Source organism: Protomyctophum bolini, assembly GCF_963924005.1.
Source record: "Protomyctophum bolini genome assembly, chromosome: 18".
Taxonomy (NCBI): domain Eukaryota; kingdom Metazoa; phylum Chordata; class Actinopteri; order Myctophiformes; family Myctophidae; genus Protomyctophum; species Protomyctophum bolini.
Genome location: NC_137879.1, coordinates 6216359 through 6244048, shown reverse-complemented (window position 1 = coordinate 6244048; position 27690 = coordinate 6216359). Strand labels below are relative to the sequence as shown.

Genomic DNA, 27690 nt, shown 5'->3' with positions numbered 1-27690 from the left:
GGAGAGAATTAATGTCCCTTAAAATGAAACCTGAATCAATATGGACGCCTGAGGTGAAGAGAAGGAATGAGGCGAGTGGAAGGAAAAAGGATGGCGTTGGAATGGAGCAGGAGGAAAGATTAATGGCTGTTTGAACAGGAACTGTATTCATCACTAGTCAGCTTCAGGTGCTGTGTGTGCGTGTGTGTGTGTGCGTGTGTGTGTGTATTACTATACTTGTGAGGGCCAAAAGGTATACTATAGCAGAATTTGAGAAATAGACATTGTGAAGACAATGTACGCTTTGCAAAAGATTCTGCTTATGGGTAGGATTAGGCTTATAGAGTTTAGGTTTAGGGGTTAGTCTTGGACTTAAGCCTGATAAATTAGAAATAAATAAGACATTCGTAAAGTCAGCATTCTCAAATGTTGATGTCCTCACAAGTATAGTGTGTGTGTGTGTGTCAGAGAGAATACTCTTATGTCTCTGTCAGTCTTCTTGCTCTGTCGCCCCTGACAGTGTTTCAGTAAATGGAGTTACTGTTAATACGGCTTACTGATTACTTTCTATTACTTGCAAATGAGGCGAAAACTTGATGTATCGCTTTAATTTAAACAGACACACACATGAATGCACAGTTGCACACATGCGTGCACACACACCGATCAGAAGGAGAGTATTACAGTGCCGTCTACAGGTTTTAACATTGCAGGACAATTCATGTACAAAATGCCAAAAACAAATACATAACGAACATTTTATTTGCCCCCAAAAACGTTAAGGAAATAATTATGTTTAGCCTTCTTCTGCACACAAAACAATGTTCCATATAAAAAAAAAGGTCTGTAGTTACAAAATCTTCTCTCCTGTTTAGAAAGCAAAAGGGACGGACGGACGACCTCCCAATAAATATCCACCAAAACGCCAAAGGAAAAACAGTAGGATGTACAGTAGTGTTGATGTGACCCCCGGCACACAGTCAGTCTCACCCACACACAGTCAGTCTCACGCACACACACACATCCATCACTTGCACTTGTAGGTGAGCTGTTTGCGATGATAGTGGATCCAGGTGGGGGCGGCGACCAGCCCGCTGACGAATCCGATCACGGAGCCCATGCTACAGGAGACAGGCCACACCTACCAGGAAGTAAAGACCGGATGATCCGTCAAGGAGCCAATTACAAAGCAGCCACCATGAGAACCCAGGTGTGTGTGTGTGTGTGTGTGTGTGTGTGTGTGTGTGTGTGGGGCTTTGCAGCTTGTCATCATAACCCATTTAGACCTGAGATCAGATTCTAAAAATGTCTTCTACATCCTGACAGTTTTTCTGAAAAAGCTATGTTTCCATGTCAGTCGTTCTTCGATTTTTCAAAAAATAGCAGACCTACAAGCTCGTAGCGCGCCACTCGGTGGCGCACTATGAGCTTGTAGATCTGCTATTTTTCGATAGCTAAAGCATAACATAATGCCAACACCAAAAGGGGTTCCCGCAAGATTATATGGCTGGTTTCCAGCCACATAACCTAACCATTACCCTGAACTGAAAGTACCCAAGCTTTTCTTGGCATGGAGCGGTAGATCAAACTAGCGCTTGGAAATGGAGGCCGTCTCCCTATTGGTTCAACCAACCGATATGCCCGAGGCAGCTCCATCGCCACGGACAAAAACAGCTAAATTATATTAACGCCATGGAGAGACACCTGCTGCAGGGCATCAAATGTCCCGCTGCATGGCCCAACACAATTTAAACCGGTCCGGGCCGTGGAGGAAAAGGGCTTGCAGCGAGGTCTGGTCAGCAGACTAAAAGTAAAGGCCACAGCGGTACATTTCGACAAGTCCACTAGCTAGCTAGCTAGCTACAGTACCGTAGCTCAACCCACGTTTCCATCAGCCAATTAATTTGGAACGTTACCAAAAGCAGGAGGCACGTGAGGAAGTAAAAGGTAACGTCGGTGGCTGATTGTGATGAGGTTTAGTTGAGGAAGAAAAAAGGGAACAGCCGTGCCTACGGGGAAACGGCAAGAGAGATGGGGGGGACCTTTTGCGTAATGTTTATTGCCAAGGACGCAGATGCGTCGGGTGGTATGGCAATTGGGAGATGCAGCGATAAATGCTGATGTACTAGACTCAGTGAGACCCCCATTAACCATGACAGTAACATGTTTTTTCTGGTGAAAGATGTGAAGATCCAAGTACTCCCACCTTGCCCAGCTGCCACTGCACTATTTGAGCATCTCAGGCAATCCGGTTAGAGCAGAAAAAGGTTTTTTGTTTTCTCTATGGCTGGGATTATAGTAAATAAAAAGGGAAAAAAACCCTGCTGTAAGGCCTTGTGTTTTTGGCAAACAACCATTGGTTTGTGAATGTTGTTTGACTGATTGCTGATTATGTTACTATGCATGCATTTTGATTGTATTTTGTGTTTTTGTGTATTTTATGTATGCGCGTGTGTGTGCGTACGTCCGTCCGTTCGTCTGTCTGCGTACAGCTAATCTTCCGTCACCGTTAACCTGCCAACGACGAACCTCTGCCCCAAAATTTACAGAACGGCCTGTTATAGTGCCACCATGAGGCAGATTTTCACATGTTTGTTTACCTATAAACAAGACGGATCAAAAGCCTCAAATCATGAATGTGACAATTTACGTGACATTTTTCACACACTTTCCTACTAGGCAGAGGAATAAATCCCACCCTTTCCACATTGGCCTGTTATAGCGCAACCAACAGGTGGATTTTTGCTAAACACATTTTTGGAACACAATTGCCAATGGAATTGCCTGTATTGAATTGAAGAAATGGCACCCTTTTCACATTGGCCTATTCAAAAATGAATGCATCCTAGTTTGTGTTATTAATTTTGTTACAAAGCCTTCTTCCCAACTAGGCAAGAAAGGCATCGCCTGTTGATTCAACCAAACAATAGTTGTGGTTTGAATGCCCTCTAGTGGGCAGAACATACAACAACATCTGTACCAGTAGACCTGTCCAGGCCTACATATAAACAGAGCTGCTACCTTTAAACACATTTTAAATGGGGATTTTTTGGAGGTGTAAACTATTTAAATAGTTTTGAGGAAAATGCTGCTAATTGTCCCAACAGTGACTGCGAAAGATTGCTGCTTTTTGTTCAACACATTCTGGACGGGAACCTCTTTTGGTGTTTTAAGCATTATGTTATACTTTAGCTATTGAAAAATAGCTGATCTACAAGCTCATAGCGCGGCACCGAGTGACGCGCTACGAGCTTGTAGATCTGATATTTTTGAAAAATCGTGGTGCAAATCTTTGAATATATATTCTTTCAGAGCGAACGTTTTTAACTCAAATATTTGCTTCTGGGGGGGTCCATGGAACAACATATTTTCAGATGGAGGTCGGCGACCAAATACATATATTTTTGGGGGTCCTTGACATGAAAATGTTTGAGAACCACTGACATAGAAACATGGGTTTTTCGGAAAACTGTCAGGATTTAGAAGACATTATACAAACCCTGTATAATATAACATGTACAGTATATATATATAACGATGCTATTATGATCATAATAGGCCAACATTGAGCATTAAAGAATGCTAATGTACTTGAATAATGAAAAAAACGATAAAGCAATAATTTATCATAGACCCCCGACAGGCATCCCTAGTATGTACTAACCTGCCATGGTCTGTCCCAATCCAGGGGTATTGGGAAGGCTCCAAGCCAAGCTCCAATCACAGTGGTGGTCACGGTAATCTGGAGGGAGGTGTCCCATACTGACATAGCCCTGAACGGGGTGAGAGAGAGAGAGACTTATCAGCCATTGAGTATTTAGTATGTATTGTATCAACGAAGATATTCACAATGTAGTCGTCTGTGCTAATAAATATCATGGCATGTGGGACACAGACAGACAGTTAAAATGGGTGCTAGGACAATGGGTATTATTAGCCTCCCAACTTCCAGTACTTCGTTCCCAAGTACTGTAGGCCGGTGACCGACGGGCACGTACACGTCTAGTGATATTGAATGTACAGTTGAGTTGAGCATGTACAGTACCTATACATTCATAGAGAGCTTTCTGTATGATCAATGGTTCTTCCCATTGTCACATACCAATATATGTCCATATTTTACATGGAGGAGCGAGGTGGGGCCTTAAAAAGCTACAAAAGAGAATAGAGTATAAATTGTCCTGATGAAGACCTAAGTGATCAAAATAATATACAGCTGAATGACTTATACTGGATCTCTTGTCCACTAGTCCCTTCCTAACATTTTAGTCAATCATAGCTTAGTTTTTATTTAGTTTCCATTTAGTTTTCGTCAGTGGGAAAAAGGTAGTCGACATACATATTTCGTCATAGTTTTAGTCGAGGAAATAAAAATCAACACTGGTCATATATATATACCCATGTCTACTGAACACTCGTATCCAGGCCTGGACGTTGGGACCGAGGACACACAGGCACCGCAGTGTGGTCAGAGAGGTCAGCAACACGGCCAGGGAGAACGTCTCCAGGGCTGATCTAAAAAAAAAACAACATACATACATGCAAAGTTAGAGGATCTCGTTCTAACCCAGATTCGGCACAAACTTGGGGTTAAACTAGCTCTACTGCTATGCCACCAACATGTGGAAATGCCCTACCAACAACAGCAATCAAAAAGTGTGACTCCGAGTCCTTATACCCTACTTCAAAACCAACATAGAAAAAACACCTGTCTGTCTAACTAGTGGTTCTAGTTTGCTATATAAGTTTATTGTTATACTAGTGTTGGTGATTTCCTGTATGTTATTGTATTATTGTATGTCTTTAAATGTCTTGATGGATTGACTTAGTACATAGGAAATTGGAAACAAGCCCTGAGGCCTTTTTGTGTTATCTCCTTTTAGAACAATTGTCGTACCACTGTACTGCCGGTATTTTCAAACTGTTAATAAAATGAAAATACCTTTCATTTTTTTCTCCCCTTTTAACGCACCATCAATGATAATGTGCTTTTCTCCGTTTCTCTGTCACACACATTTTAATTATTTTATTTGGATCTGCACAAGAGGCGCAATACAATAGACCCAAACACTGATCAGAATTAAGTTACATTATATGGTCCAACCAAATAACTGCTGCACATGCTTAACACACAGAGGAAAAAAAGATAGCACATTGATGACATACTATTACTTGACACTTACTAGACAGGATGGGTTTTTTTTTTAAAGCCACATAGGGATAAATTAAACAACGCCTTCTCCAGATAGACAGACTGCCCATAATAGCTGAGACAGAACAGTATTTAGCCAACATTTTTGCATTTGTCTTTTGCAATCCACCCAATTACACACACACACACACACACACACACACACACACACACACACACACACACACACACACACACACACACACACACACACACACGCGCTTACTCACTCAATAAGCGGCGCTCCGTAGAGAACCACCACAGTATGGAAGAACAGGCAGGAGAGGAAAAGGTAGAGACAGGAACGAACCAACCTAGACAGCTACACAGAAGAAGCGTGGAGAGTGTGATGAAACATTCGTATATCAGGTTACCGGAATATCATTGTTAACATAACATAGTTTATTTAATTCCAAAGTCTAAAGGACTCGCTACTAGTTGTAAATATAAACCAGACTCGAGGCAAGCACACATCAAGTACAACATATTGGTCACCACTCTGCTGCCACCATGGTGAGTTTTTGTTTTACTTTTTTTTATTGTAGTTTAGTTATCTGATGAAAGATATAGATGTTTTATATTATGATTTATTTATACATACGTACGTACATCTTGATTAATCAAAGCCAGTTTATTTAAAAAACTCTATTTGTCTTTTTCCTTGTGAAGAAATACTTGGTTCTAGCTTTACTGTTATGTGCCCTGCTGCCTTCAGTGATGCATGCGTTCTGCGCTACAAGGAAGCAAGGTAAAACCAACAGAAGTTACAGAACTACCACTGAAATGCCACTACAATTGTATTCTGTAACAAAGTAAAAAGGTTAAAGAGAGAGTTCATTCTCCTATATTATGTATCAATAGGTATGACTCATTGTATCGATGAGGTGGATGGAACATGGCATGTAGAAGGCTCCAAATGGTTCAACACTCAGTGCCTGGACTGTCGCTGCAGGCATAATTATATGACCTGCTGTTACCCGTAAGTACCACCCAGTTAAAGGCAATTGAGATTCACTTGTGAAGTGAGAAGCCATTAGATTTTATAATGTTAAAAGGTGAAATAAAATAAGTGTTATATTCTGATTCTATTCTGTTTACACACTAGTATAATTTTATAGTATTGATTTTTATTTATTTTTAACCCAAAACCCTTTACCCTACCTTCAACTCTGTGATTGCAGGGCAACACTGTTTGATTTTGATGATCATTGTGTGGCACAATTGGACCGGAATGATTGTCAAACCAAACTGTACATGAAGGATGACCCCACTGTACTATGCACAGGTGTAACAAGGGTTATGGGCATAGGGAAGTAGAAAACGACTCCACTACTACACCATGCACCGGTGGAACAGGGGTGATGGGGTGTAGGAAAGTAATACTGTTCTGTTTCGGCTGAAATGCTGATCTTTATTTCCAGTAAAATGACCTACAAGCATAGTTGCCTAATCTCTTGCGTATTTACTTGCGCAAGCAGAGCGCGCAAGTAATCGTTTCGCTTGGTCTCTTCGAAGTGAAGACAAGTTTTCTTCAACGGTAAATCTGTGCCTGGTTTGCTGGGACTAGTTACAACATTACGTCATCCTTGAGAGAGTACATGGTGTGTATATGACGTAATGTTGTAACTTGTAACTTGTAACTTGTAACATTACGTCATATACACACCATGTACTCTCTCAAGGATGACGTAATGTTGTAACTAGTCCCAGCAAACCAGGCACAGATTTACCGTTGAAGAAAACTTGTCTTCACTTTTTGGAACCAAGTAACCACAGTATACTGCTAATCAAATTACAACTACATACTCTGTATGTAGTTGTAACTAGAACAACTACATACAGTCTGTGCCTGGTTTGCTGGGACTAGTTACAAGTTACAAGTTACAACATTACGTCATATACACACCATGTACTCTCTCAAGGATGACGTAATGTTGTAACTAGTCCCAGCAAACCAGGCACAGATTTACCGTTGAAGAAAACTTGTCTTCACTTTTTGGAACCAAGTAACCACAGTATACTGCTAATCAAATTACAACTACATACTCTGTATGTAGTTGTAACTAGAACAACTACATACAGTCTGTGTATAACTGATATAAAAAAATATAAATAAAAAATGGCAACTAAAAAATACGGGGAAGCAGCTTTTTGCTTCTACGGGCCGTCGGCATGGAACAAGCTCCCACTGTACCTTCGTCAGGCAGCCTCTGTAGACATTTTTAAAGCTCAGCTCAAGACCCACTTCTACAACATTGCTTTTAATTGATCTTTTATTTTTTTATTTTTGTTATTCATGTCCTCACTGTATTGCATTACTGCTTGTTTTTAATGTTGTTGCCTTGCTTTTCTTTTATCCTCCATTTCTCTGTAAAGCACTTTGAGCTGCATTTCATGTCATGAAAGGTGCTATACAAATAAAGTTTTATTATTATTATTATTACTGTAGTACTATAGGTATAGAGAGATAATAGTGAAACTTTGATCAAAGGACATTGTATGCTGGAGATTAGAACCCCTGGTTTAGATTGATTGATTGACTGAATACTTTATCAACAGTTTCAAGCACAATTCAAGCACAACTCAATACAAAGACTGTTAACTGTGAGTGGACGACCCAATAAAGAACAATATAAGCTCATTTACAATGCACTATAATGTGCCTATAACTAAGGCATTACCACTCGTTATAAATGTTTTGCAATCATGTTTATATAAACCACGTCTATAACACATTCCTTTATATTAATTCCATCAAGGACCCCTGGGGGTCCCTGTCCTGACCCTAGTACGTTGACAGTCAAGTCTAGGGACCCCTGCTGCCTGGGTCCCCTGGTAACCTAAGTTCACCCCCACATTTGAGTCACACTACCTACCCACCTTGTAGCCCACTGTGTGTTTCTTGGTGGGCGGGCTGATGCCCAGCAGCCAGAACACGGACACGTTGACCAGGCCGACCGCTCCGGCCACGCAGTACAGCCACAGCATGTGCGTGCCGTACACGGAGAAGCCCCGCACCAGCACCTTGGGCGCCACGGTGGCCACGAACACCGTGGAGGCGAGGAAGGCGTGAGTGGAGGCCATGGCTCTGATCTCCTGGTCCCACATGATGATGGAGGAGCTAGTGCCTAGTGGACACACACCGAGGCGAGGGGCTACTAACTAGACTCTAACAACAATATGACAGCCTTAGGTTTGGTTGTTCTTAAAGCACGGGGTGATCAGCAGCAAAGGACTGGACTGAAGTGGAGAGACCAGACACCTGCACCACCATGCATTCGATTCGACCTCTCTCTTCCGTCAACATTCAGACAGCGCCACCGGCCGGAAGACAGGCAACGTCAAATTGACGCAACAAAAACACGTGTTATACGGAAATTAGTCTAGACAGAAATGTGTTACTTGTTTTACACTTGTTTACAAGAGGGTCCAGTCCACCTTGTTCAATTCATCAACGATTTACATAAAAGGGCAAACTAGTCTACACTAGCATGTCAGAATCGATAAATACATCTACGAGAGTCCAATTTTTAATTAATAATTCCTGCCATTAAAGAGCAATTATGGGAGTTTATCTAATGCCGATAGTTAATTAAACACAGTGGGTTCCCTTGATTTTTATACATAAGATATTATTTTCATTTAACAATAGTATTTATTTCAAGGAAAGGACGTCAAGCTAAAAGCCTCTAGTCTAAGCTCTAGACACATACTTTGATAGGTTACTAATTTCCGTGCAACAACAAAGGATTGTGGTGCCGTCCAATCAGATTTAAGAGTCTCTGGAGTCTGGACTAACTGGCCAATCACGTGCGTGAGTATTCGGAAAGGAAGCGGAAGACAGATGCTGCCGGAAGTTTACGATACTACGCTAACGCTAATCACGCTAATAATGTTCTTCCAGTGTTTTCACTAAACAAACCAAACAACACAAAGCCTTGAGAAAAACAAAGAAAGACAAAATATGGTTTGCGAAAAGTGTAAGAGAGTTGCTTTTACTTCACTGTGTTTACGTTAATCTGCGTAGTTTTCTGACTAACGTTAGTGGAGGCTGTGGCTATTGCTAACAACAATACACAACAAACATACTAACTACGTACATAAGAAAAGAACATGCTAAATTGAGTGATAACCTTAAAATAGATGAATGTGAGTTTTCAGTCACACGCTTCGTATTGATTTTTATATCGTTCATGTAAACGTAGCCCAGAGAAATGAGGCTAATGTAAAGGAATTGAAGCTGTTCACTTCGTAGTTTTTGTAAACATTCTGCCATTTCTTTGTTTCAGGCGAGAAGAAGCTTGGTACAGTCATCACCCCCGATACCTGGAAGGATGGAGCCAGAAACACGACAGGTTTGTTAATTCACTTTGTTTGAGATGAAGGTGGAATGCTGTTGTGTCATTTCTAATACACGTCATGTCTGTTCATGATGTGGTCCCATCGAGGATTGTGTCCATGATCACACACAGGCCTGGTTTTAAACTCACTAAACCTTTTCATTATTTATTATTTGATTACATTATTGTTGACATTGTGAAGTGGTATACAGTACTATTGTTACGTTACCTTGTGTTTATGCTGTGTTTTCTGCATGCATCTCTAAATAGAGAGCGGTGGACGGAAGCTGAATGAGAACAAGATGCTGACATCCAAGAAAGCCAGGTGAGCAGAACAGACAGATTGCTCTCTCATTTGTATACATGACATGTAGGGAGCATAGACCTAATACATACATGTCATGTATTACACTAGTATAGTAGATATTGGATGGAGCCGGCACACCACAGGTATAAGAAAGATGTTCTTTATTGAGAATTCTGACTGATGTATTATAGTATATATATATACACAGCCATAGATCACCACCCATGGTATCAGGTATGGTTGCCCCTACGGGCCGATTCATACTCCTATTTTACCGCTGTTTCGGCGCTGTAGTGCCGAAATGATTTCGGCTCATCAGAAATTTTCAGTAGCACCGAAGAGCCGATTTTAGGACGGTACCTACTACCTGCCCCCCCAAACCTCAAATGACGTCACATTGTAGGCTCTACAGAGCCGAACCGACTTTTATTTCGGCTCTAAAATAGGAGCCCTAGACCATCTCGCCCCTCGATTTGTTTTCATGCCGACCTCACGCTGACCGCTCGGTGCAGTGGTTGGGGTATTCTTTATTTTGTTTTACTGAGAATAAGGTTATAAAAAAGTTTAGGATTAGGCATAGTTTTACTGGGGTTAAGTTTAGGTATAGGCATAGTTTTACTGAGGTTAAGGTTAGGAATAAAGTTAGGTTTAACCGTTTAAGCATAATTTTATTTACTTGGGTTACTTTAGGAATACCAGGCCGCACAGTTCCGCCGGCTGTACACCCGGGGCGAGTTGGTAAAGGGGCGTTGTTTTTTATTCCCACCCATGCCCTCCCATGTAGGGGGCGATTCATACTCCTATTTTACAGCTGGAAAAAACTGTTCCGTTCTGTGTAGAGACTACAATGTGACGTCATTCGAGGTTTGTCCTAACGTCGGCGCTTCCATGCCATTGAAAGTATGTGACGAACCGAAATCATTTTGACTTTTATAGAGTAACTAAATTCGGGTCTGACTCTGGGACCTTTCCCCAAACAACTTTTTTTGGCACTAAATAGGAGTATGAAATGAATCGAGGAGTTATCGCAAGATTCGCAACGGTATTTTATGAGTTGTGACAGATCTGCTGAATGACTGATCTAAATGTGCGGTCAGAGGTGTACCTTTGGATTGCCAGAGCCTCATATTAACCCATTACTACAAGCTGTACGAGCTTGTAGATCTGCTATTTTTCAATGGCTAAAGTATAACATGATGCTTAAAACACCAAAAGGGGTTCCCGCTCAGAATGGGTTAACAACCAAATGTTTAATTTTAGATTTAGACCTAAAGCGCTTCATTTGAGCATCATAGGCCCAAAGCAGCTTCACTGTAGCCTGGAAACCAGACGAATCTGCCATTGCATTGCCATTGCCGATTTGGCAACGCTCAGTTGTGATTGGATTTCACTCCCTCCGAAGTAGTGAGGGACCAATCGGGGCCCAGAATACAAATATGGGTCGGGTTTATGATCACAGAGGCTTTTTATTTATTTATTCACTCCTTGGAAATTCAAGTTCCACACAGAGATTCCAGACTAATATATCTAAGCAGTGATATAATTCTGGCCAAGACAGGCTAGCTAGCTACACCGTGCTCTGTCACAGAGCGTGCTGAAATGCATGCAGAAAGCGTCTGTGCACACCTGACAAATATGCTAATTGAAATATAATGTAGTAGTACACACATGCATTCTCTTTCAGGCCATTTATATCCTGTCACTGCACAACAATAAAACATCCGTCTCAGAGCATGAAAAGCTTTCTGCCATGGCTTTTGTTTATAAGCCGTACGTCCAGAGGCGGAAAGTTCTTATAACGGCAGGGGGTTCAAGCACCTCCCCCCCCCAGCGGTGGAAAAAAAACGAGTTTTGTTTTTTCGAACAAAAGCCACCTTATTAGCATTTGAATGCGGCATGCGCGGCGCGCCCAACACCTATCTTGTACCCCTCGTAAAGGTATGTCACTTGTGACTACGTGTATGACAACATGACCACTGGGGAGGGGACATTTCAGTGGACAGACAGTGGGTGCATAATTTACTGCAGTGCATATAGATATATTTTGCCAAAATGCAGTGGGTTCAGTCGCGCCTTTGCCAAAATGCCAGGGGGTTCAATCGCGCCTCTGAACCCACGGAGTTTCCGCCACTGCGTACATCTGTAGCCTGGCTAATAAACCAGACCGAATCAGCCGTTGGCAAAAAGAAAATTGCCACACGACAGTGTGATTTGAGTCTGGCTTATTAGCCATGCTATGCTAGTACGTCTGTCCGCGTGACTTTTACATTGTTGACTGGTGACTTACCATTACCACCGTGTATTGCAAACCACAGTTTTCCTATGAAAGAGTGTGCATGCCATGTTTCATGAATACTACATTGTTTGTTGGTAGGCTTTTCTCATAAGAATGAAAGTAAGAACAATTTAAGAAACGTACTGTGAATGAGGCCAATTGTCTTTTATTTGAGGGTTAGGGTTAGAGACTGTAAAAATATTTGAGATGAGATCAACTAAAACATTTTATTTTCATGACCAATGCCAGAGCAACATAAACAATAAATGTAATATAATAATTGCATGCATACACTTTCACTGCATTATTGTAATCATCAAATCCGCGCTGTAATTGGGAATGTTTCCGAGTGACCCTGCATTATGTCCCTCTCAGGTTTGACCCTTACAGCAAGACTGGTTTTGCCATCTGCAGGATCTGTAAGAGCTCCGTGCACCAGTCTGGCTCACACTACTGCCAGGGCTGTGCTTATAAGAAAGGTAAATGATTATGATTATAACCACTACTTTAACCTTGGCGTCCCTTTTCTGGGGCGAACATTCAAATTGCTGCTCTACAGTAGAACGCATGTCAATTTTTAAAAACGCATGGTAATCTCCTAGTCAACCTTCCCCCCAGTGTGGCTTTAAATTTTACTGTAGGAATGTGTGTTATTGAGGAATTATGGATCAATCAGAATGTTGAGCCAAACAGAGCTGAACAAAGTATTATAAGTTTATACGTTTATTATTTCATGATCTCAGGGGAGAAGGACCACTTAAAATGGCTCATCTCTGCAAGGTTGTGAGCTTGTAGATCAGTAATGTTTTTTGTTTGTTTGTGCCTATAATGTCAAATTGGGACGAGGTTATAAGTGGGTTGAAACTAAGTCTAGTTAAAGCAGGGATGGGAGCACTGCCATACACAAAGATAACAGGGGAGCTTGTGTTATAGAGCCAAGCTGTACTCAAAACAATGAATACCATCCAATACCAAGTCAGATTGTCAGAAAATATAAGGCCATGGGTGAACATTACAACCAGATTGGACCAGGAAGTGGGGGGACACAATTGAGAATGCTGCAGGAGACCTGGCCCCTTTGCCAAGCATTATGTTTAGTGGTTACTTAACTTACTTTTCTAGTCTCTGGGAAGGGAGGCATTGTATAGTATAGTTGTATACAAGCACTTGTTACGTCTAGACTCAGAGGCTACTGTAGGAGTGCAGGGTGAGAAAGTAATTTGTTATTTTGTATGCATTGTAGACTGATTTATATTTTCTCCCATATTCTCTCTCTACTGATGAACTTTGCTGCTGTTCTCGCTACCGCCCCCTATCTCGCTCCAGGGATCTGCGCCATGTGTGGAAGGAAGGTTCTGGACACCAAGAATTACAAACAGACGTCTGTCTGACGGCGTTTGAGAAGAACAGAAATGTTGGACAGAAGTATCATCGCAAGGAAAGGAGTGAACGGAGGAGTGGGAGGTGTGTGTACTACTCCTCCCCTTTGTGACATTATAAGAGAAGTGACATAACCAGATGGAACTCCATGCATTCTTTCCAGGTGTGTGTGTGTGTTGTGCACACATACACAAGCATTTTGTTTTCTGTGTGCGTGTTTGTGATTTAACCTGGGAGATTCTTTTCCCTAATGCTGGACATGAACTACAGCCGAAAGGGTCTAAAAGGAAGCACAGGGCTGCAAGAAGTTTCTCCGTAGACTGGACAGACAACGTGTAGCCCGGTACTTAATACTTACGGTTTATTCTTGTCATTAGCCATGTTATCGGAGATCTCCGCCTACTGATAACATCTGAGGAAATCTAAATTCAATGTAGGAGCTAGAACAGTGACAAGACTAAGCAGGGGGGGGAAAGTTAGCTATTGCTTTAGAAGTTTGAGTCACAGTCATTCAGGACCATCTCTTTGCTTCTCTTTGCTCTTTGAAAATGTCCTATTTTCACCAAATGTTTGCCTATTATATGAAACGCCCAGAATAGGGATGCTGTGTTCCAAGTGGTTAATCTCTGTTTAGTCTTCATTTTGTGAAGTGGAAAGCTATGCCTGCTGCTTTGAATACCCAATCATGAAACCTTCCAAAAACGTCTTTGCATTGGATCTGCGATAGTTATTTTTTTATTTAGGTGTCCCCCCCGATGTATTGTTAGGTGGAGATCTCTGGTCGTCTGGCTGTGTGAAACTACTTCAGGAGTCAGGACAGGCAGTTATTTTCCAGGCACCGTCTTCTCGTGAGATGGAGATAAATCTGGGAATGAGGTTTGCTTTTTTTCTATTGGATATTGCTTGCAATCTCACGATACAGAGGCCATGATACGATATATATATATCGACTATACGTTTATTCAAAAATAATGAATACAATAAAACACTTTCAGGCCCACAGAGATCTTTAAATTTAAAAGAAATGTCTAAACATCCTAACAAGGGGTCTGGGAAGGGAGTGCAACTTGCAAGGGGGGCTTTGATAACGTTGAACAGAGGTACGTTTGTCAACACTGCGTCACCCAGATAATTCATGCCGTTTATTGCCGTATCGATACAGCAGCCTCTCGATCGATTCACCTTATAGTCCGGAGTTTCGATCGATATATTGCCATATCGATTAATTGAATGCTCCACTATTATAGACTAAGGCCCCTTTTACACGAGAACCGTGTTCATAGAAAAAAGCTAAATAAAGTATCCTTTGCTGGGGTCTCTTTAGACGAGAGCGCCATTTTCGCGGGTTGAAAACGCAACAAAGTGAAAACGCCTTCCAGAGTGGAAATCTTTGACAACGCTGTTTCCTCGCCATCTAAATGTAAACGGGCAAAACGTACATGTTATTACATTGATGCAGAGCCGTAGGTGATATTTGGAGTTCCTAGAATGAGAAAGCACTCCCTCGAACCCACTCACCCTACACATACAAATGTAGCGATGGTGAATGTAAAACCATGATGTAAACAAAAAGCCTTGTGATAATAAAGTAGAACAGATTGGTTGGTCTTGTAGATGTGTCCTGGTCTATCTTGGCAGTCCGTCACCGCCACCTAGCGACATGGCATGCACATTACAACGTTATTTTCATCACAGCCTTACACATCCTTGTGTAAAAGCTGAATAAAAAAATTATAACGCAAGACAGTCATGCAACGGGACTTTGCAATTTGCTCTGGAGCCCGTAAAAGATGAGAGAGGTGAGGCCTGCCTTTTCTTTCTCTGCATTTAGTTTTTAAGCTTTATTTCAGATATGATAGTGTAGACACACAGCCTATGACTGTAGTGTGTCGCATGCACAACACTTGATCTACAAGCTTACAACGCTTGTGTGGTGCGACGTGTTGTGACTTGTGAGCTTGTTGTTCGTCTGTTTCTCAACGAGACGCTATCGCATGGCGAAATATAAGTGGTTAAGCAGCTAAATGTTTGGGGCGTGCTGTTTTATGGGGGAATGGGTCTATGTGGTTGAATGGTTTCTGGGACTGGGTCAATTCCTGCCAATGAAACACCGTCGTATGTCTCTTCCCTCTCTCCGCACCCTCTGCTTCCTGTCTCTCTACAATGTCCGACCTAATGAAAATGAAGCAGAAACTGTCTACTAAGATAGCTAAAAGTGTTTTTCTGCTGTTATCTATGTTGCTGTGTTTTGAAGTTAAGTCAATAGGATTCTAAACCAAATGGAACCGCGACAGCCACATTCATGAGCATTCAGTGAGGCCACCAGGGCTGCAACTATCGATTATCGCCGTAGCTACTATTCTTTTGGATTACCTTTCCGATTATTCAAGAAGCGTGAGCTTGTTGGATTTGATATTTTCTGTATTTTTGAAAATTGTATTATTTTTTAAATATTTAGTTTGGTGCTTTTATGCCTTTATTGATAGGACAGTAGGCTGATAGGAAACGGGGAGAGAGAGAGAGAGAGAGATGGGGGTTGTCGGGATCGGGATTCGAACCCACGACACGCTGTCAGGCTGCATGGAATCCGAACCTCTAACATAGCCGTCCGGGCAAAATCTATAATTTTTTTTCCAATTGATTTAATCGATCAGTCAGATTAAGTGTTGCAACTCTAGTGGCCACACCGTTATCTCTGACAATACTTTGGGCCAGCGCTGTTCTCTTCGTGTAGAATATCACTCATTGTCCACCTGCCTAGGCCGTATCGGTGGCACAGTTTCACTCAATGCCTGTTCTTACACAGCTGCTCAGCTTTTTGGCAAACCCCTTTCTGTATGTAATATATTGTGTTGTCATTTCGACTAGTGTATTAAAACATTCAGTATGGTCTGACATTCCATTGTTTTGATGTTTGCGTCTGCCTTGAGGGGCATTGTGTATCATTTTTAGTCTATTGCTTATAGCGGTGTTTCTCAAATGGGGGTACGCAGGTATGCAGAAACTCTTAAAAAATATATCTCCTTCCGCGTCATCAGTGCCCATACCCGAAGGCGGGCTTGGCGAAAGGGCCTTTCTGTGTGGAGTTTGCATGTCCCCTAGGATAGGTACCCTCACAAAAAACATGCAGTAATCCTGGTCACTAAACTGCCTCCCCCTGGCCAGCCGGGGCGTCTGATGGAGGGGAAAGGAACTGGTTGGAATAACGTGTTCCTTCCACGCGCTACGTCCAACCAGGGAAACTCCCCCCCCCCTGTCAGGTGTAAAGGAGCAACTTGGACACTCAGGCATGAAGGAAGCATGAATTCAAGTCCGTTGCTCTCCCCTTGTCCCCCATATATGGGTACTAGGTTGGTGGAGGGTGTGTAGAGCCCAGGATCACATTAGATGTTCGACATGAAAAATGGGTTACAAAATCGTGGGATAAAAAAAAATATATAAAAATATATATATATCTGTGTTGGGGAAGGATGTTTTGGCTGTACTCGTATTATTGTAACTGGTGAAGAAAGTCCGAAACACAGCCGTAAGGCCTATAGACTATAGTATCCATATTTGTTCCGTTTTGGCCTCCGTGATTGGTACGCCGGTCACGATGGCAATACACAGGATAAATAGATCCCATTACATAATCTTGTTATTGTTATTATGTTTATCCATGATTATGATTCAGCAGGCTGTAGCGTCAGTCTGTTGTGACCCGCCCTCCCTCGGGGTCAGATGATGTAGATCGGAGACTGTCGGTGGCACTTAGCAGCAAGCTCCTTCTGACATTTAAAAGCCCTGCTCTCCCTCAGGCCCTCGCTTCTTTTCTTATAGTATAAGTGTGTGTGTACGGTGATGTATTTCGTGCTGCATGCACGGCATGAATCAAGTCCCTACTTTTTGAGCAGTGAACATTTTTCTAAAATAGCAGATGACGTGAGCTTGTAGATCGGCTATTTTCAGTAGTTGTCATAATATGACAAAACATAACGCTTAAGTGAGTTGACATCAGCCTTCAGCCAAGTGTGTTTGGCAGGTGATTAATTAGGACCTGCAAATCAATCATTTTCATAGCGATTACTCGTTCAATAATCTAATTGAGAAGGACATTTTTTGAATACACATTCTATACATCAACGAACCAATATGAACAAAATCTTTCAATCAAATAAATCTATTAGCCTGTTCGGGAACCCCTTTTGGTGTTTTAAACATGTTAATTTAGGATTAGCTATTGAAAAATGGCAGATCTACAAGCTCATAGCGCGCCACCGAGCTTGTAGCTCTGGTATTTTTGAAAAACCGTGAAAATATTTATTTCAGAAACCTGGATTTCAAAAAAACATTGAGGTCAGGCCTACTAAAACAAAATTTGCTACAAGCTCAAAACACTTTTCAATGCAACGTTGTCTTATGAGCTTGTAGAGCTGCCTTTTTTGTGCTCATTTTTTTCTATCATTGATTCATATAAATCGATGATTATTCTGTCTCTGGCTCAAGCCACTAGCTATACTGTGGCTGCTTGATGAATATTATGCTAATCATGTGGTTCCAAGAATCCTTGGTAGTAGATTGTTCAATTTACATTACGATATTATCCAGTATTCCCTTTTGTTGTGCCCTGTTGCTGGGCAACGAGACCGAAGATAACACCGCCATCACTTATGCTTATGTTGCCTGCATGGTTTCACACCAAATTAGCATTAAGCAAACTGGCCTTGATTGACTTTTTGCTTCGGTTTACAGGTTTTACTCAAGTAACATTCACACACACACACACACACACACGTACGTTATTGTATTTATATTAGTTTATTTTTGCCAGAGAACACTATACAACAGCGACACTATACAATGCTGACTGATAAAAACTAAAATGATGCCAGACAAGACAGAAGATTGTCTGAAAAGGTGACGAACCAGATCAAACACGTTTTACCACACACACAATGCGTCATTTTAAACGCACGTAATTTTGTTACAATACAAATATTTACAAGTGTAAATGGATCCATCAAGTATTTCAAGTCTGTGCTTATTGTCATTTGACGGCCGTTCATTTCAGCGAGAACTGTGAGGTGGGTCGCCTTCTGTGAACGGACCACTAAAGACAAACAGCACCATAGGAAACAAATAAAACAAAATCCATATAATATAAAAGTCCCCGTCAATCTAAGGCATGTGCAACATTATATATTTATACTTTAATTATAACTAACTAACTAAAAACTGTTATTCTATAATATCCCACTGAGCAACAACGGCATTTTTAGACGTTTTTTTTATCCCATTTTTAGACGCACGTCTTAATAGCCGGCTATTGCTCAGTGGGATGGCACGGCATGGTCTCCGACAGAGACGAGTTAAGGCACCATGGATTACAGTGTCTGATTGTCAGTGATCCTAAGTAACGAGATAGACCATGATTACCATAACGGATCTATGAAGAGGAAATCCAGGAAACCGTTTCTGAGGAGGCTGTGTGTGTGTGTGTGTGTGTACTCTTCTATAAGCCCGGGGCAGCGCTTACATAGATCCAGATTCATAGTACAGCATATTATTGGTCATGGGGTTTTAAACCGGCAATCCACAACTTTCACAACCAACCCTGAATTTCAAATCCGGGTCCCCCCCAGGCAGCGAGAAACATAATATTCCATACAGATTATTGGTCAAAACAACGTCTTATATTACTCACTAAATATAAAGTTATGGATTGCAGCTTTAAGCTAAATGCGGATCCATCGGAAACTCCTGACCTTTTTGGAAATGATAAATACGTGCAAGCGCTGTGGAGTTATGCCTTATTTTATACTTTTAACGTGCAATCGTGTACGATACGCTGAAAATATCCGATCTACAAGCTTGCTTGTGTCCTGGTAGATCTGCTATGTTCAGTGCACTACACTGGCACGCCACTACAGATCAGTATAAATAAAAGGAGTCAGTCGTACACACGCCTAGTCGCTACTTTATAAGTGTGAGGAACTCTTCCCTGGTCTTGGGGTCTTCTCTGAAGAAACCTAACATGGTGCTGGTCACTGTACGGCTGTTGATCTTCTGGACGCCGCGCATCACCATGCACATGTGCCTGCAAGACAAAACACACAAGTCTTTCAACACGGGTCGCCGAGTGTCGACACGCTCATAATATGGTGGTCAACATACAGTGCTTTGTTGTGTACTGCTGCAATATTTTGAGCAGCTTTCGAATGTTTGTCACATTCCCAGCTTTGACTGTAAACACTGGTGCGTGCGTTTGTGTGTGTGTGTGTGTGTGTTGGACTCACGCTGCCTCCACCACCACGGCAACCCCCCTTGGCTGTAGAGCTTCTGATATCGCCGTGGCAATCTGCTTCGTAAGTCGCTCTTGAACTGAAGGAGACAAGAATGTTGAGCCGTCAAGACCACGAAACGCAATAGATGACATTTTATAGCTTCAATGAGTATGAGTACATTAATGCAATATATATAACTACTAGTACATCTGCAGTGGTTGGAGGAGGTCTAGTACCTACTCTTCCACTGAGGCATTTAGACCCTGGTTGTCATGAAGCCCCGCCCGAAGCTCATGAGACCAATATCTCCCCCCAAGTGACAACAAGTGGGGATTCCCTCTGTTCCCTCTGCAATATTAATACTAATACCTCAATGTCCTAAATCATACATGAACTCCTAAGCATGACGTCTATGAAACATGTTAATAAGAATGTTGCGTCTTACCTTGAAGCCTTCGGCTAAAGATCTCTACAATCCTGCAACCAGAACGAAAGAGCTACAGTTAGTCCACGGATAAGACATTCTGTTGATCCAAATCAGGGGCCCGGCTGCCCGGCCTCTTTAACATCTATAAATCATTCACTAAAGTGGGTGTGAAGAACCGAAGGTACACTATTCGTCGGATGTTTCCGACTTATGCCCCTCCGCCAATGTCCCATAATGAACCCATGACCCCAGGGGGTTCAGCTTGTTCCAGGAGTCCCCCCCTCCCCCTTTTTTTTTCATAAGAGCCCAGTGCTTTGATGTGTCTGTCTCTCTGTCTGTCTCTCTCTCTCTTTGTGGATCTAGAAATGGACAAGAAGGAGACAGACAGAGACTGTGATCACATTCGGTGCGATTCCCACAGCCACAGGTCCGACGGGATTTTCTCATGGCCTGACAGGCTGGTGAGAGGACGGTGATATTGGCCACAGGGCTTAGAGTTTAAGCCACCAGAGAAATGCACTGAGATAACAGAAGAACGCAGCCAGTCGGCAATAACGTCAACGTACAACCAGACAGACATTGTGGCCACTTTCACACTTTCACAGCGAGAGAGAGAGAGACAGAGAGGGAGAGTACAGTACACGTCCATGCATCTGTGTGTGTGTGTGTGTGTGTGTGTTTGTTTGTGTTTTACCTTGCCAGCTTGCTTAGTCCGACCACCTTTTTGTTTGGCAGATACCCAATATGTACCTAGAAGCGATAACAGAACAGTAGACATTCGGTCAAAGATCGCACAGCATGTACCAAAGGCTCACTAATACAGAATGACATCACTGACGTCACGAATGCATTTCCGTGCGCACGAGCTACGTTAACGTTAAAGCTGCATTCCGTGACTTGTTTTTAAAGAATGACACGTTTTAACCGATCCGTATGTTGATACAAAACAACAGTGGTTGCAGGTGGTCTCCCAGCTCTTCCATTAAGATATTATACTGCAGTTGTGCGCCCCCCCCCCATGCACACACATGCACACACACACACACACACACACAGAGACAGAGAGACACACGCACTTACCCTGCCAAAAAATGGCACCAAGTGATGTTCACACAGAGAGAACATATCTATGTCCTTCACTATTACCATCTCGTCATGGTCCTCGTCGAATATGGCGTCGTTCAAGATGTCTATGGACACAAACACATCACACACATGTTCACTGACAACACCCATGTCAGATTACTTTGACCAAAAAAAGAGACATTAGATGCCTGGCTGGGACCCAAACTAGTGGAAATAGCACAACGCGTCGTTTTGCGTTTTTTCTTTAGGAAAATATATTTTTTTTCCTCCCTGGAAATAAAAACGTCTGGGTTTCCGAGGCGACTCAAGTCCTGAGTCCTGACCCATAGAAATTGGTTTGGGAAACGGTGTGTTAGACTTGTTAATAATAATAATAATGGTACAACTAGTAGATCCGCAGTGGTTGGAGGTGGTCTTCCTACTCTTAAATTTACCCTTGTTGTCAGGTATAAGACTGGTTGAGTATAGCACGCCTTGAAGCTCCTAAGAGCAAATTATCTCCCCTGGGAAAGGGGGGTGTTTGCCTCTACTTGAGTGGGGGGGGGGGGGGGTTCGAATCACAGATTATTGCAGCTTTCAAATTACAGTAGTACATTATTCAGAATTGACTTGAAGCAAACATTCTTCCTGAGTTTCCTATAACAACAGGTACAGGTTATAGTGTGCATGACACTGAGAAAATAACAGTCACATGATTTATTTACCAGAATTGATAATAATTGTGTGTTCGTGTGTGTGTGTGTGTGTGTGTGTGTGTGTGTGTGTGTGTGTGTGTGTGTGTGTGTGTGTGTGAGTGAGTGAGTGAGTGAGTGAGTGAGTGAGTGAGTGAGTGAGTGATAGAGAGATTTGCCATAGCCAAAACACATTAAAATCCAGTATAGACTAGCCTACTAGGTTTTGTTTTTAAGTATATCTGTTTTGTTTTTATCTATTTGAAAGAGACACCTTTATTTAAGCCAATAAAGAGACATCTTTAAGACTTTAACCATTTAAGCCCCATTTAACAATTCGGTATTTTTAAACATTTTAAAAGTTGTATTAAACCCTTTTTTAATCGCCTATAGCCTATATAATGACATGCCCACAACAGGAATGAAAGTGGTTTACAAAGAGAGACCACGACTACAACAAACAACAGGAATGAAAGTAGTTCAAACTTCAAACAGACGTGTTGCGTTGCGACAGACAGTTTTTTTCCTCTTAATATTACCGTAGACGTTTTCGTGGTAGCCCTTGGTTAAGAACTGCATGGCTTTGGCTGCGCGCAGCGGCGTGCGTAACAAGCCCTGGCGGTCCGTGTCCTCGCCCACCTCCCGCAGGATGCTGCTGTACGCCGCCTCCAGGGAGGGCAGCCGCGACGCGTCCTCCGCCACCTTGCGGGACGTCTCGTGTTTGCGCTGGAGCGCCGACTTCTTCGCGTCGATGGACAGCTCGCCGAAGCCGCCGCCGCCGTTGTTGCAGTGGAACTCCGCCACTATGTCGTTCCCTTTGCCGTTGCAGTGGCCGTTCATCGTTTCTTTTTTATCGGGAGGAAATGGGTCTATGTAAATAATATAGTATTTACTATTTATATGTCTTTTTTTTGGTAATGGTGATATATTTTGGAGCGGCTGTGCCTAGTAGTGTGCCATGTCGCCGGCAAAGCGCGCAGGCTTTTATATATCCTGCACTACAGGCGGTGTCCACTGTGTTCCCCCCGCCCTATTTGCATAACTTCCCAATTCGTCACGACCGTGATGACCAAAGCAAAACACTTAGTTTCGTCAGAATCGTCACCAATGAGTTAAAGCCACAATCCGTATGTTATTTAAAACGTTATTTTAACAATCTATATATGGCAGGTTTCAATGCAATATCTATCAATAATAGGTTAACTTTATCTGAAGTTATCTCCTTTGCAGAGTGGAGTGGAGGTGGTCTCCATTGAGAATTAGACCCATGTCTCGGATAGGACAGGACAGGTCACAGACAGACAGGACACCTACAGTAGGCTACTCTGCTACTGGTTGACAAACAGTAGCCTAATATTGCCTGAACTGAAGCTGCAGTCATAAGTTGTTAAAAAATAAAAAAGAGTAACATTTCCAAATTCATACACAATTAACGCCTAATTTATGATTGACTATAGTATAAATCAATGTATCATGAATTAATCATTCAAATTGCTGTTAATTAATTAATGGTCCTTTAATGGTAGGCTATAGTGAAAGTAACTATCACAATGCCAGGGGGAACAGTTTTCAGCTCCACCCAGCTCGGGAGCAGTTATGGGGGGGTTAAGTGTCTTGCCCAGGCCAGGGGCACTTTGACACATTGCTGAGAGTTGAAATCGTACCTGGGACCTGGAGTCCTCTAGTCGGGATGTGAATTCGGGATGAATTCCTGTTCGTTCTGTTCTTTAACTACATAGAAGTGTCTATTTGTTTGTCTCTAAATGTTTTGATGAATTGAACAATGTGGACCCTGTTGTAAACAAGTGTAAGGCTTAATTGGGTCGTCCACTCACAGTTAACAGTCTTTGTATTGAGTTTGTGCTTGAAATGTACTGTAATTCTGCAAACTGTTAATAAAGATTTCAATCAATCAATCAAAACCACCACAACTTACTACTACTACTACCTGCTGCCTATGAGCACTCATCCTATTCCTGGGCATAGAAGCCACTGAAAAAAGCAGATCTTCAAATCCACCACGTGTGAAACTAATGATAGGCTATATATTAACTTTGGTTAAGTCGTAGTGACGTTACCATTAATTAACAGGAACTATTGATACTTTCATGATTAATTTGTGTATGAATTGAAGTGTTGCTTCTGGGCAGTAGTAGAAATGTGGCTTCTACACCGTGACCCGTGTTCGAATGCCGGATAGCTGCCAGTATAGGAACATAAAAAGTTACAGCTTGAGGCTTCACTTTTAGTTTCTTAGCTGCAGGACTGGTGAGATGCCCCTGGGACCAGTGTTGTTTTTGGCAGCAAATTTCTATTTTAGTTTTTGTCGTAGTTTTTGGAATGAAACTTAATTTAGTTTTAGTCACATTTTAGTCACCTGGAATGGTTTAGTGTTAGTCTTGATTTTGTCGACTAAAATGTATTCTGGCGGTCCTTGATGCCGTCGTAATGACTGATTTTACACTGGCTGAAAATAGCCGATCTCCAATTGTAAAATGACTTAAAAAAAAAAAATATTGGATCTCTTGTCCACTACCCTTCCTAACAATTTAGTCTATTTTTTATTTGCTGACGAAATTGTCAATATATTTAGAATTAGTTTTAGTCATCATGGCTTAGTTGTCATGTAGTTTCCATTTAGTTTTCGCCAGTGAAAAAAGGTAGTCGACGAACATTCTTCGTCGTAGCATTCGACGAAAACAACAGTAGTATAGTCGACGACGAAAACAACACTGCATGGGACTCATCATTTTTCACTTGTAACACCTGTAACCGATCACCCTTTCAGAAGCACTACTGTTCTTAGAATACCTTCAGAGAGCAGAGACTCATGACTTCTTCACGGGGAGGGTACAGTGATTATCCAGTGTACAGTGGTGGGGCCCGTCCTTTCCCGAAACCCAAGCGCACAAACCTTTAAGTCCGTGTAAATGGACGTAATTGGGAACAAATTCATTTGTGGGGAAAGATATGAATTGTGAAGTATTGTCAATGAGACTCGTGTTATATATCATGTGCATTCCCGCAAGTGATTGAACTTCATGGTTTTTCAAGAGTCAAGTATGTGGTCTAGTTGTCTAGCCCATTTTGGGCGGGAACCCCTTTTTGTGTTTTAAGCACCATGTTATACTTTAGCTATTGAAAAATAGCAGATCTACAAGCTCATAGCTTGTAGGTCTGTTGTTTTTGAGAAATCGTGAAAATGTGGTGCAAATATAAAACAAATCTTTGCTTCTGGGGGGTCCCTGGAACTACATATATTTCAGATGGGGGTCGGCGGCCAAATACAGATACTTTTTGACATGAAATATTGAGCACCTCTGACATAGAAAACTGTCAGAATTTAGAAGACTTTGTTTTAAAAAATTTGACGACAGTCCTAAATGGGTTAGTGTGACTATATCTTTTCAAGTCCGAATCTGACTGTATCTGATATGACATATCATAATGCAGTAACACCGCTTTTCCATCTCTTTTTTTACTACTACGCTGTCTGGTCTGAATAAAGAGGAAGTGCGTGCCTTATAACCCATTCTGACCTGAGATCAGATTCATACGAGGTTTCCACTGGACACACACTGGTCTGATGAACCCATTCTGACCCGAGAACAGATTCTAAAAATGTCAGTCGTTCTTCGATTTTTCAAAAAATAGCAGACCTACAAGCTCGTAGCGCGCCACTCGGTGGCGCGCTATGAGCTTGTAGATCTGCTATTTTTCAATAGCTAAAGCATGACATGATGCCAACACCAAGATGGGTTCCCGTTCAGAATGGGATAAACATGTAAAAAAAGAAAAGAAAAAAAGGACCAATCTCAAGAATCTCAAAAACAATGTTTAGAGGGCCTGGTGACTTTAACAAAGTTAGTTATCTCTCCTAAATTAAGCTTCCTCCTGTCTAGATAATAATATGACTAGCTATGATGGATCAAAGATGAGATCGAATGAACTAGAGATCGTCATTTTGTGATGCTTTTGTATATTTTTTGTTACAGTATTTGTTTTATTCTATTCCTCTGATAGTCCTCTTTTAGACACAATACCACGCACACACACACACGCGCACGCACGCACACACACACACACACACACACACACACGCGCGCGCGCACACACGCACGCACGCACGCACACACACACCCACACACAAAATACTAATGAATGTCTCTTATAAGCCTCAGATTGAAATCGTACTGTGACACATGTGCCCCCTCTCCAGGTTAATCTCCCGGACATGCTGAAGTGGCCACGGTGTTGCATAGACTACTCCACTGTTGCCATGGGTGACGGGGACACGCTGGAGGCATCATGTGTCTCATCAGGAGGGATGGCGGACGTGTAAGGATGCGCAGCGGAACCAGCTGGCCTCTTTTCACAGACTCCAGAGCACTGAGATCGGACCAGGTCACTTAACTCATTCTGGACGGGGAACACCTTTTGGCATTTTTTAAGGATTATGTTATTTAGTTTAGTTTAGTTTATTAGTTTTTTTTCCCCCATACAAAACATTCTTAGTTCATCAGTTTTTTTCTTTTTCTTATTCTGGGAAAAAAAGGGTATATAGACTGAAGCCTAGGCTTATTAGGTCTACCCTTTTGTCCATTAAATTAAAATACTAAAAATTCAAAAATATATGTTCATCCCTTTTACAGGTCCTCAAACAACATTTCTACTGAACAGTGCAACATTCAAGTTATTGAGTTACATTAAGCTATTGAAAAATAGCAGATCTATGAGCTTGTAGATCTGCTATTTTTAACTCAAATCTTTGCTTCTGGGGGGGGGGGTCCCTGGAACAGCATATTTTCAGATGGGGGTCGGCAGCCAAATTCATATTATTCTGGGGCTCCTTGACATGAAATAGTTTGAGAGAAACGTAGGTTTTTCAGAAAACTGTCAGGATTTAGAAGGCCTTTGTAGAATCGTTCCTCAGGTCTACATGGGTTAATAGTCCTCCTCTGTTCTGTGACGCAGCCAGGCTTCGACTCGCTACGTGTACAGTATGCTAACCGTACACGTCACAATTACATTACACCGGTAATGAATCACTTCATTGTGGTGCTTTTTCTTTTTTTTAATGGCTCCATAGAGATGCTTTTAAGAAGTAAAACATATAACATTTCATGGAGAATGGCTTCAAGACATGCTATAATAACTACTGTATAACGTGGTCTATTGTAGCAGTAACTGCAATTCCCAGAAATCTCTTTTTTTATTTAATTTTTTATGGAGCAAATGGGATTTGAGATTTACAGGCCTTAAGTAAAATGGAATGTTGTTGCAAGACCAATTTCTCCGCTTTCGTAATTTTCCGTAATTTGCGGAAAGGTCAATGGTCCAACACTGGGCATTAAATTCCCCTTATCTCCTCTTTTAACATCTGAAACAGAAAAGAGACCTTCTATGTATATGCTATTGAAACTCCAGTGAAACGTACTATAATAATCAGGGACGGATTAACTCATGCACAGAGGCCAGAAAGTCTGCTAGTACCACCCAGGCAGAACGGGCAGTTACTGTATGCCTACCGTACAAACACACTGCTCTCTGGCCGTAAGGCATGTGTGGGTCGAGATCGTACAGGATTTATAGGATATACACAGTATTTGCATGACATGGATCATATCCCATTTTCTATGGAAGATTTATGGTTCGTAATAACATCAGTACTCCCTCCCTGGCTCCCTCACACACACACACACACACACACACACCTCGGCCCATGTTTCAGTATGTGTGAGAGTTGTAAAACATCTAAGAAAATCTTGACC

The 27690-nt window shown here is 41.9% G+C and overlaps 3 protein-coding genes across 3 annotated transcripts; 1 reads left to right on the top strand and 2 right to left on the bottom strand.

Moving 5' to 3' along the window:
- Nucleotides 1-746: 746 nt before the first annotated feature.
- pigf (phosphatidylinositol glycan anchor biosynthesis, class F) lies at nucleotides 747-8474 on the bottom strand. Its single transcript, XM_080788756.1, has 5 exons — nucleotides 8051-8474; nucleotides 5401-5492; nucleotides 4378-4494; nucleotides 3644-3752; nucleotides 747-1120 (listed from the first exon to the last, which is right to left on the bottom strand). Exons 1-5 carry the CDS (start codon nucleotides 8276-8278, stop codon nucleotides 1007-1009), a joined length of 660 nt encoding a protein of 219 aa, XP_080644882.1. The 5' UTR covers nucleotides 8279-8474; the 3' UTR covers nucleotides 747-1006.
- Nucleotides 8475-9007: 533 nt separating this feature from the next.
- cript (cysteine-rich PDZ-binding protein) lies at nucleotides 9008-16372 on the top strand. The gene is made up of 5 exons (XM_080788389.1): nucleotides 9008-9150; nucleotides 9460-9525; nucleotides 9781-9835; nucleotides 12468-12571; nucleotides 13419-16372. Exons 1-5 carry the CDS (start codon nucleotides 9135-9137, stop codon nucleotides 13481-13483), a joined length of 306 nt encoding a protein of 101 aa, XP_080644515.1. The 5' UTR covers nucleotides 9008-9134; the 3' UTR covers nucleotides 13484-16372.
- A 1897-nt stretch (nucleotides 16373-18269) lies between these two features.
- gch2 (GTP cyclohydrolase 2) lies at nucleotides 18270-22826 on the bottom strand. Its single transcript, XM_080789959.1, has 6 exons — nucleotides 22459-22826; nucleotides 21243-21352; nucleotides 20857-20912; nucleotides 20181-20212; nucleotides 19748-19832; nucleotides 18270-19548 (listed from the first exon to the last, which is right to left on the bottom strand). The coding sequence occupies exons 1-6, from the start codon at nucleotides 22757-22759 to the stop codon at nucleotides 19425-19427; spliced, it is 708 nt and encodes a 235-aa protein (XP_080646085.1). The 5' UTR covers nucleotides 22760-22826; the 3' UTR covers nucleotides 18270-19424.
- Between the last annotated feature and the right edge of the window lie 4864 nt (nucleotides 22827-27690).

Bases quoted from the DNA above. Each gene is read 5' to 3' on its own strand.
- pigf (XM_080788756.1), bottom strand. From the start codon at position 8,278: ATGTGGGACCAGGAGATCAGAGCCATGGCCTCCACTCACGCCTTCCTC. The intron at 3,753-4,377 runs GTATATATATAT...CACCCCGTTCAG, and splicing joins CGAGTGTTCAGTAGACATGG to GGCTATGTCAGTATGGGACA. The intron at 1,121-3,643 runs GTTAGTACATAC...ACTTCCTGGTAG, and splicing joins ATTGGGACAGACCATGGCAG to GTGTGGCCTGTCTCCTGTAG.
- cript (XM_080788389.1), top strand. The intron at 9,526-9,780 runs GTTTGTTAATTC...ATCTCTAAATAG, and splicing joins TGGAGCCAGAAACACGACAG to AGAGCGGTGGACGGAAGCTG. The intron at 12,572-13,418 runs GTAAATGATTAT...ATCTCGCTCCAG, and splicing joins GGGCTGTGCTTATAAGAAAG to GGATCTGCGCCATGTGTGGA.
- gch2 (XM_080789959.1), bottom strand. From the start codon at position 22,759: ATGAACGGCCACTGCAACGGCAAAGGGAACGACATAGTGGCGGAGTTC. The intron at 20,213-20,856 runs GTAAAACACAAA...TTCTGGTTGCAG, and splicing joins GGACTAAGCAAGCTGGCAAG to GATTGTAGAGATCTTTAGCC. The intron at 19,549-19,747 runs GTGAGTCCAACA...TTTGTCTTGCAG, and splicing joins GCCGTGGTGGTGGAGGCAGC to GCACATGTGCATGGTGATGC.